Here is a 10,602-nt window from a genome sequence, read left to right on the forward strand (position 1 = left end):
TCCCACATTCCTAAGGTTTTCTTCAAAACCTCCCATTCCTTCCCAAAGTTGGGCAGTCTAGAGATGGGAGTCTCCAAAGGAGAATGTTTGATAAAATTGTACGTTTATCTGTGCGAGCGCACGCGTGTTTGGGGGCGGGGGGGCACGAAGTGAGAAGGAATGACGCATTAGGGGAAGGTGTGACTAAAAAGACGACTCCAATAACTCCCACCCCCAACAAAATCCACAATTCCCTAACTCCCCAGCAATGGAAAGCGTCCCATAACGCTTCTATACCTTTTAAGTCCCATGGTTTCTCTTCCACAGTTTCATCCAATTAATCCCGCAATTAACTTGGATTCTACCTGCCTCTCACACTACGTAATTCCTCCCTACTTACGAAGCCTCCATTTACTCTACTTTTCTCTACTTCCTTCGGTTCCCTTTCTGTTGCCTTCCTACCCCCACCGTCAATCTCCATCCCTTCCTGACCCTACTCCTTCAAAGCCCTCAACCCGGTCTCCTCGAAGCCAGCCAATGTTCCTGACAGCTTCCCTTTTCTCAGTCAAATCCATCCTTTCCTCACACTCCCCCTGCCAGCTCAGAAAGCTAGAAAAGCCTAGTCCTCTGTCCTCCTTACCGGCAACGACTCGGACATCCCCAACTACAGGTGCCCTTCCTGGGTCTCGCTCTTCCCCCCATCGCACAGCTGTCAACAGCCCCCAGCCCACGCTCCGCCCTGATTACCTGAAGACGAGGTGCAGGGAGGGACCCCGGAATCCGCGGATGAAAACCCAACCGCCGACGACCCAGAGGAGGCCGACGCCATCTTGGCAGCCCCCTCCCCCTCAGCGGCCTCGCTCCTTTTGAATCCTCTTCCTCTTCTCGGAGTCGAATCTTCCCCACGTCTCTTCACAGAACCCGCGTTCTCCGGGCCGCCTCCCCGCCCCCTCTCTCAGATACGTCGCGCCGGCTCCGGGACCAACTCAGGGCCGCACCATTCGGCGGGCATGGGGGAGAACTCTCGTCTCGCACCCTCTCCGTAACTTTAACCGCTTTCCGCGGGAGCTACTTTCCCCCTTCACAACAGAGGAAGCTCAAGCCAGCTGCCGGGACCCCGCGTCCGGACCAAACCACACCTAAAAGAACAAGGTGGAGAGTGAGAAGTCCCAGCGGAGCGAGTGGCCCCTCCCCCTCCTCCCTAGCCACAGCCAGTTTATCGCCCAACCCCACCGCTCCACTCCCGGTGGCCAAAGCAATTCAGGCATCGCGCATGCGCCCAACCTTCTCCGCGGCCCATCCCATCCAATAGGGGAGGAGGGAGGGCCCCAGCGAAATCAAGCCAATCAGGAGGCTGATCCTGGTCACATGACGCGGGTCCCTCGCGCCCTAACAAATCCAAGGGTCGAAGACGGCGCGCCCCTGTCTACGGTGCCTCGGTGAGTCAATCTACGTTCGACTCTTTGAAGAGACTAGGTTGCGAAGTCTGAGCAGGGGATCTGAGTACGCGGGGCTGACCCTTTCAGTTCACAGCCCAGGAAGAACTCCCGATAGAAGCGCCGGTGTCAAGTCAAAGACGTTAAACAGTCGAATATCACAAAACACATTCCACCAAGTATTCTTCCAGCTTTACTGCCTTGTTTACCATTTAGTTTAACATGCGTGCATGTCTTGCCTTCCTCTGAATGACATTCGAAACAGATCTACACTTTGCCTCAAACGCAATACTGGGCACAGTGATTGAGTTGAGTAAATATTTGATAAATGAACGAATAATGTCCATTTATTTGATAAATGGATAGGAATAAAGAGCTGTCCAAAAGGGCAACGGAAGGCGATCAGAAACCTAACACAATCTTCCTGTGATCCAGGCCCTTAGTCTCTCTCAGTTACCTATGCTCCAAAGGGCATGGAGACTCAGAGAAATTCCCCATTCTAGTCTAGTCTTCGTACTAACCCGCTCAATTTTAACAAAATACCCTGGAGATTATGAACCCCGTTGGGGATATGAAGACCTGACTATCTCTGAACAGACTGTAAGCTGCTAGAGAGCAAGGACTGTGTTTCACCCTTGTATCTCCAGCTCCTCCCATGACGTAAGTCTGTACTTAGTAGGGGCTCAATAATTATTCGTGGAATGAATAAATGAAGAGGAATGGAGGAAAAATCCTAGGTATTGCAGCCCCCAACATGGGCCTGGTTATCCTCTATCCGGATGTCTTCTGGGTCTTCGAAAGAGAATATAGGACCTGAACGTCCAGAAAATATCTCCAAGCATTTACCTCTGCCTTCTACCCCCTGCGTCATCAAGATCTAAAATAATTGTTTCCCTGCTGCCACCTGCTGGGTTATTCATCTTCCTTTAGGTACTGAAGATAGACAAACTTCAAATGCTTGTATTACCACTTATAATTCCATAGCAGTGGGATTGTGTTACATTGAAGTATTTTATGATTCTGATTTTAAAATTGGAAATAGACCAATAAAACCCTGACTTACCAAGGCGGTAAGTCAACAGGGGGATCTTCTCCCTCGGATTTGATCTATGAATTAGATTTCAGCCCTCCTGAAAGAAGAGACCCCTGTTTTGTAGCTTCTTAGGGGTTTTTGTTTCTCCTTTACGTACCAGAAAATAGCTACTATTACTCCTACCACCTTGTATTATGTCAGTCTGTTTGCTTGTTCGTCTCCCTCATAAGACTGTGAACATTCCAGGGCAAAGATTACATCTTATCCATTTTTATATCTCAGACATCTAGAATAGTGCCTGGCACAGAGCAGTGCCCAGTACATGCTCCTGAATATATGAATGGATGAGGGCAAAATTCAAAAAGTGGGGCTAGGGGTGTTTTCCATATTTTCCCCAAAACCTTGTCTTTGCCTCCACTCCCAGTCAATCCCTGGCGTGGCCTCTGAGTCATAGAGCCACTCTACCCCAGTAACATTCCTGGCATAGCAGTACTGGGGTGACGTGGCAGGGTGTGGAAGCAGGGGCAGAACAGGACACATTGGCTTGGTGTCCCCAAGGATATGCAAAAGGGAATTCACCAATATATCCTTTAGAAAGGGGGGTGGCAATCTGGTGATCTCAAAATAGAGCCACACATACAGACTTGAAGGAAATAGTGTATACACAGACACACACAAACACACACAGCCTTACTAAAGTGACCTTCATGTCTTAGGACAGTTCCTAACGTCAAAATGGAGTGGCTAGGTCAACATAGAGGCAAAGTAAGAGGATGGGTATCTTATTCACTCAATTAGTCATTATTTCATTCATTCATTGAATTAGCATTATTTAGCCTCAACTACATCCTAGGCACTATGGGAATTCCTGGTATACACAGATGAAGATAAAGTCCCTGGCCTCAAAAAGATCACAGACTAATGACAAAGACAGACACAGAAATGATCAGAATAAAACATAATAGGTGCCATCACAGAGTATGCACAAATGCTGTGTTTTGAAAACCATATTTTCAGAATAAAAAATGGGAAGAGAAGTTGATACACTTTTTTTTTTTTTTTGCGGTACGCGGGCCTCTCACTGTTGTGGCCTCTCCCGTCGCGGAGCACAGGCTTAGCGGCCATGGCTCACGGGCCTAGCCGCTCCGCGGCATGTGGGATCCTCCTGGACCGGGGCACGAACCCGTGTCCCCTGCATCGGCAGGCGGACTCTCAACCACTGCGCCACCAGGGAAGCCCCATACACTCTTTTTTTAAATTAATTTTTACTCGAGTATATTTGCTTTACAATGTTGTGTTAGTTTCTGCTGTACAGCAAAGTGAATCGGTTATACACATACATATATCCACTCTTTTTTAGATTTCCTTCCCATTTAGGTCACCACAGAGCACTGAGTAGAGTTCCCTGTGCTATACATAGGTTCTCATTAGTTATCTATTTTATGTATAGTAGTGTATATATGTCAATCCCAGTCTCCCAATTCATCCCACTTCCCTCCTTCCCTCCTTGGTAACCATAAGTTTGTTTGCTACATCTGTGACTCTATTTCTACTTTGCAAATAAGTTCATCTGTATCATTTTTCTAGATTCCACATATAAGTGATATTATACCATATTTGTCTTTCTTTTTCTGACTTCACTCTATATGACAATCTCTAGGTCCATCCATGCTGCTGTGAATGGCGTTATTTTGATACATTCTTTTTTTTAATATTTATTTATTTATATTTTATTTGGCTGCCTCAGGTCTTAGTTGCGGTACGCAGGATCTTCGTTGCCGCGTGTGGGCTCTTAGTTGCGGCATGTGGTATCTAGTTCCCTGACCAGGGATCGAACCCCTGGCCCCCTGCATTGGGAGCGTGGAGACTTAGCCACTGGACCACCAGGGAAGTACCGATACATTCTTGATAATACCACAAACTATTTGAGATTGGAACTATTCCCGAGGATTTAGGAGGCATGATCCCAAGCGTTATAGGAGCTGTGACTGGGAAGAGAGGAATCGGTGTTGAGAAGACTCCACTGTCGTATAGAATTGGAATTTTTCCAGATAGACAAGAAAGAAAAGAGATTTTAAGGAGAAGGAAAAGCATGGAGGCATGACAGTGAATTGGTGTCAGGGAAATGATGCTAGAATAGGATGATGTGGCAGGAGTTGAGGCTATGAAAGGCAGGGAGAGGCTAAATTATGAAGGACCTTGAATGCCATGTGAATAATTATCACCTAGGGACTTCGCTGGTGGCGCAGTGGTTAAGACTCCATGCTCTCAATGCAGGGGGCCCGGGCTTGATCCCTGGTCAGGGAACTAGATCCCACATGCATGCCGCAACTAAGAGTTCACATGCCGCAACTAGGAGCTGGCAAGCTGCAACTAAGGAGGCTGCCTGACGCAACTAAGACCCAGAGCAACCAAATAAATACAAAAAAATTAATAATTATCACCTACTAAACATCTATGTGCTTACTAAATACTGTGCTAAGCAGTTTACAAGGATTACATTTCTTAAACTTCTCAACCACCTTAAAGGGTAGGTATTATTATTAGTCCCACTTTACAGATGAGAAAACTGAAATTCAGCGAGGTAAAGCAACTTGTCCAAAGTCACACAGCTAGAAGACCTTAAGCTCAAACGCAAACTCAGGTCTGGCTGGCTCTAAAGCTGTGCTCTTAACCACACTACTATTCTGCCACAAGGATTTTGGACTTTATCCTGTAGTTGACGGGGAGCCATTAAAGATTTTTGAGCAGAAGAGTGACAAAATCTGCGTTTTTAGAAAGGTTTCTACTGACAGCAGAGTGGAAAACGTACTGGAGCAGAGGGAGACTGACCTCTTCTAAATGAAAATTTCTAGACTCCCAAATTCTGTACTTGGGGTAGTGGGGCTCCTGGTGTCTCCGAGTGGAGTCATTCCACAGCCCAGATGGGCGCGCGAACTGGGGCGGGGAGCTTGGGGTGGTCTCTACGCAGGAGTGGGCGGGGCTGAAGCTTTGAGAAGGCCTAGGGGATGGGACTACGAGCCTCTCGACGCTCTGCTACTTCTGCCTGTAGGCGACCGGCTTCCGCTGCCTGCCCGCAGGTAGTGGTGTCGAGCACCGAGCCCAGAGAACGGTGCTGGGTGAGGAGCTGCTGATGGCAACGCAGTTCGTGTAGGCGATATGAGCTTGGCTGGGGGCCGGGCCCCCCGGAAGACCGCGGGGAACCGACTTTCTGGGCTCCTGGAGGCAGAGGAGGAAGATGAGTTCTACCAGACGACTTATGGGGGTTTCACAGAGGTAAGAGCCGGGCCCAGGAAGAGGGAGGGAAGAAAGCTAAAAGGAGTTCTGACGAAGGGAGAAACCTCGGACAAAGAAGGGGGCGGGGAAGAGAGAGGAGCCCTGGTAGCTGATCCTAGAGATGGGGTGGGCGACATGGGGGGATAAACTGGAGTCCTAGAATGGGAGCCCTGGATGGGGTTGGAGGGGTCAGGAATGGAGAAGCTGTCCGGAGGACCCCAGAGTGTGGCTGAAACCTACTGTGTATTTCCCCAGTTGTGTCTCTCAGTGCACTTTTGACGTGTCTAGCATATGCCAGGCACATCGTAGTCACGCGGTATATACTCGTTGGCCCACTGCCTGGTTATTAACGTGAAGTATAGAAAGGAACCTCTCAAAAAAAATTAGAGGGACTTAGCCTACTCCTTTTTCAACTTTCAGATCTCGTTGTATAGATGTCTTAGATAACCGTTCCTTGACTGTCCTAAAAAGTGTCCCCGTATATTTCCTTCATAAAACATATTTCAATTTGTAATTAGATTTGGTTTGCTTATTTGCTTATACTTTTCCATTAGATTGTAAGCTCTGTAAGGTCAGAGGTGGTCTGTTTTCTTCAACAGTATATGTCCAGTGTCTGGATTGAGTTGGCACTTGTTAAATTTTTATTGATTGAATCTATCCATTCTTTAAATGTTTTAAGCGCGTAGAGCAAGCCAGTCACCGTGACAGGCTCTATGGAAACAGAGAGTTAAAAACACCTCTTTATCTTTACATATTCCAGACTCCAATGGGGGAATTAGCTGAGTTAACAGTCAGTTAAAATATTGTGTGATAAGGAGTAAAATAAGTGTTAAGCATATAGGGTGCTGTGGTAACACATGGGAGCCAAAGTTGTTGTTTGGGATGGGCATCCCTGGGGGACATGATGTTTAAGCTGAGGACAGTATGAAAAGTAGGTCTTGGGTGGATGAAGAGCAGTAGGACTGGAAGCAGGGAGAGGAGGAAGGTTAGTCCAGCGAGGGGGTGGGGCAGAATATGTAAAGGCACTGAGATCCTTGTCTGGAACCCACACATCTACTCTCATCCTCCAGACCATGAGGAGAATAAAAGTTAGAGGGAGTAGGCATGGGCCAGATCCTGTAAGGCCTTGTGAACCATGTTAAGGAGTTTTGCTCTTCATTCAAAGGACTGAGAAGATTATTTCATGATCAGATTTTTACTTTAGAAAGATCACTCTGTAATGAGGAAAATGATTTGAAGGAGGCAGTGGGAGTGGAGAAACATGGATAGGAGAGTTCAAGAGAAATTAAGGAAATAGAACCCACAGGACTTGGTGACTGATTAGGAATCATTATTAATCATTAATCATACACAGCCCTGACCAATTAGTTTAAAATAGAACCTTCTCATACCTCCCCCAAAGGCCATTTTCCTATTCCTGTCATTTTACGAGTCGTTATTTAATATGTACCCTTCATGCTTCCAAAAACGATCTAAGGAGGCTTACCATATAAACAAAAAGTAGGAACAGTAAAAATAGAGACAGATCAGAAGTAATTGTACCAGGGCCTGCGCTAAAATGGTAATAGCAGTTGATATTAAATTTAGCTGTGACTTTCCTGGCAACCAAATCCTGAATTTCTTTTTTTAGTAAGAAAGAAGCATATAAGTTCTTCAAGAGAGGTAAACTTACTCAGCTTTAAACCTAGGGAGAATTGTATCCTTATATATAAAGTAACAGGGGTTTGGTAGATGTTGTAAAAACATTCTCTTATCTAGTCATGTCTCTTAATGACCCTCGATAAAAGCCAAAGGAATGGTAGTAAATACGAAACTTAGTGAAAGCATTTCAGTTGGGCACTAAGCTAATGTGTGGTTGAACTACTACCCTCTGGTGATTTGACTTAATACCAGGTCAGTGCTGAGGGGATTAATGTGTTCCCAGGTTGTCTTTCACAGACATCAGTTGGGAGGAAATGATGGTCATCAGTGCAAGAATGAACGCTGGCTGGCTGGCTTGGAGTGTCAACTGTCTGTGTTATTTGCTTACTTTGGCACCATGTGTACCAAGATTAGCCCATTAATCTCATCATTGATTAAAGAGAAAAGCCACATGTTTGAGGTGCAGCCCCGCCCAATTAACTCTCCTGCCCCCAACTGTTTTTTTTTTCCTCTTTCCTTTCCAGTGTGGCTGCCGTTTTAGCCCTAGCTTGTATCACCTCAGGCCTTGGCTCTACTCCATGTTCTCTTCCCCAGCGCATCCGACCACCTCCAGAGCTTTCTGAAACACCCCTTTTATACAGTTTTCCCCTCCTCGCAAATCTTCGGTGGCTTCCCATTATAGATAGTAGTAGTACCCAACTATTTTTCTGTCCCAACTCACCTGAGGAATGAGACATATTTCTCGGTAACTTTAGTTTACTTCAACAGTGATTATCAGTGCTGGGACAAGTAAGGAGAGGGAGAGGATTGAGAATCACTGGCCTGCAAGTTAAAGTCATAAGTTTATTAGCCTGACATTTAAGTTTCTCTACAGATTGAATGCAACCTTCTTTTCAAATCTTGTATCTCTCTAGGGCAATCAGTTAATGTTGGAAGGAGGCTGTACTGGAGCCAAAAGCAGTCAGCTAGGAAGACTTCTTGCCAGAGACAAACCTGCTTTACTTAGGTCTAAATGCTTAATCTATCAACATGTTATACACATTCCTGCTTCTGCATCTTTGTTCCTGCCATTTGATCTGCCCATGATTCCTTCTTTCCTCTTGGTTATCTAAATACTACCAGTATTTTAAACCATGGCTCAAGTCCTCTTCATTCTTTAGAGTCTAAAGCAGGGTTTAGTAAACTACAACCTGCTGGCTGAACCTGGCCCACTACCTATTTTAATCTGGCCCTTTACAGAAAAAGTTTGCCAACCCCTGTTCTAAAGGAATAAACTCTAAAGTTTAGACCTTCCCAGGCCACCTATTCAGAGCAGGTGTACCTTCCTCTGAACACCTGTAACATTTTATTGCCTTTGGTAGTTTATATGTTGCCTTGTATTAAAACTTCCTTTTATAATTATGCTGTGACATCTACTAGACTGTGAGACCCCTGAAGGTAGAGATCAAACCATATCCTTTTGTACCCCAGCACTTAACACAGTGCGCTAGAGGAGAAGGGCAAGCAATTAATGTTAGAAGGGGTGGTGCTGGAGCCATCAGCTAGGAAAGCTTCTTGCTTGAGGCAAATGAAAGGTTGAGATGGGAAGGAGAGTGGGGCAGCCCTTATCAATAAGCAAAGGGATTCTCTTCGTCCTGGAGGGGCATTAACAACTGATGCCAGTGAGAACCTCATCTCCCTATGTCCCCAGGAATCAGGAGATGATGAGTATCAAGGAGACCAGTCAGACACAGAGGATGAGGTGGACTCTGACTTTGACATCGACGAAGGGGATGAACCATCCAGTGATGGAGAAGCAGAAGAGCCAAGAAGGAAGCGCCGAGTAGTCACCAAAGCATATAAGGTGCAGGGGAGGCCTGGTTTTCTTGGACTTCCTTCATTTGTAGTCTCCCTTTCATCAGGTCCCAGTTGTCCCCACACCAATCTCATTTCCTACTCTGCTGGTTTTCTCTTCCTAAGATCTTCATCTTCTTTCTTCTATTTCTTCTCTTCCCTGGTGTCTGATTCCAATCTGTCGCCAGGAGCCTCTGAAGAGCTTGAGGCCTCGAAAGGTCAGCACCCCAGCTGGTAGCTCTCAGAAGACCCGAGAAGAGAAGGCACTGCTTCCACTAGAACTACAGGATGATGGCTCTGACAGTGAGTGGGGATGTTTGGGTCAACTGACAAAATTGAAATATGGTGATAAAATATTGTATTAGTGTTAAGTTTACTGAAGTTGGTAACTGTACTATGGGTATGTAAGGACAATTCTTATTCTTAGGAAATATACACCGAGTATTTAGGGGAAGAGAGCCATGATATGTGCAACTTAACTCACAGATTATTCAGAAAACACACACACACAATGCAAATAGGGCAAGATATTAACAGGTGATCTGGTAAAGGATACATGGGTGTTCTTTGTACTATTCTTACAAATTTTTTGTAAGTTTGAAATGATTTCCAAATAAAAAGTTTTAAAATTAAAAAAAAAAAATACAGAGGAGGTAGACATGAATTCAAAGATTTCTCCCTCTCTTATTTTCTTCCCAGGTCGGAAGTCCATGCGGCAGTCTACAGCTGAGCACACACGACAAACATTCCTTCGGGTACAAGAGAGGCAAGGCCAGTCACGGCGGCGAAAGGGACCCCACTGTGAGCGGCCACTGACCCAGGAGGAGCTGCTCAGGGAGGCCAAGATCACAGAGGAGCTCAATTTACGTTCACTGGGTCAGTCTGTGGTTTTCAGAACAGCGGGTAGAGGGGCTGAGGAGCATGAGAAAAACTGAGACCTGGAGGACCCAAAGAACTGGAAAGTTGGAGATTTGGGACAAGGGAATCAGGAGAAAGAAATGGGGAGAGTATGTGATTAGGGGCAAGGAAGTAAGCAGTTATGAGGGCTCTGAAGAACAAGTTATATTGAAGTACTTTGGTGTAAAATAAGAATCGTATAGAACTCAGTGCAGATCCTAGTTCTGCTGTTGGTTTGCTGTAAGACTGCAGGCAAATTATGTGCAACCTACTTGCATCTTTCTCTCCTTGTTCACAAAATGGGGTGATGATGCCTACTTTAATGATCATGAGAATTAGAAGTTGAGTAGAATCAGTCAGTTCATGGGATACATTGCTATAAAGTAAAAATTCTTTAAAATCTCTTCAGTTTATGTGCTATTGGGCACACAGTCATGTATGGTAATATATTGTACAAAAACATACATTTCTTTGAAGGATGGTGAGGATTCTCAGATCATGAGAGGT

General features: G+C 45.6%; 2 protein-coding genes across 5 annotated transcripts in view; one reads left to right on the forward strand and one right to left on the reverse strand.

Annotated features, from left to right (window-relative positions):
* PIP5K1A (phosphatidylinositol-4-phosphate 5-kinase type 1 alpha) overlaps positions 1-1,192 on the reverse strand; it is a 44,207-nt gene extending 43,015 nt beyond the window's left edge. For 2 of the 3 annotated variants that reach the window (XM_060299563.1, XM_060299555.1), the window contains exon 1: positions 727-1,192. In XM_060299563.1, coding sequence (XP_060155546.1) covers positions 727-808 — 82 coding nt within the window. In that variant the 5' untranslated portion in view covers positions 809-1,192. The remainder of the gene's footprint in view (positions 1-726) is intronic. The other variant, XM_030846385.2, reaches the window with a different exon arrangement.
* Positions 1,193-5,517: 4,325 nt separating this feature from the next.
* The window catches only part of VPS72 (vacuolar protein sorting 72 homolog), a 10,717-nt gene continuing 5,632 nt past the window's right edge, over positions 5,518-10,602 (forward strand). Inside the window, exons 1-4 of one of the 2 annotated variants that reach the window (XM_030846468.3) lie at positions 5,518-5,724; positions 9,056-9,208; positions 9,387-9,501; positions 9,898-10,074. In XM_030846468.3, coding sequence (XP_030702328.1) covers positions 5,608-5,724; positions 9,056-9,208; positions 9,387-9,501; positions 9,898-10,074 — 562 coding nt within the window. In that variant the 5' untranslated portion in view covers positions 5,518-5,607. The remainder of the gene's footprint in view (positions 5,725-9,055; positions 9,209-9,386; positions 9,502-9,897; positions 10,075-10,602) is intronic. The other variant, XM_060299631.2, reaches the window with a different exon arrangement.

The sequence above is a fragment of the Globicephala melas genome, chromosome 1 (genome assembly GCF_963455315.2).
Source record: "Globicephala melas chromosome 1, mGloMel1.2, whole genome shotgun sequence".
Taxonomy (NCBI): domain Eukaryota; kingdom Metazoa; phylum Chordata; class Mammalia; order Artiodactyla; family Delphinidae; genus Globicephala; species Globicephala melas.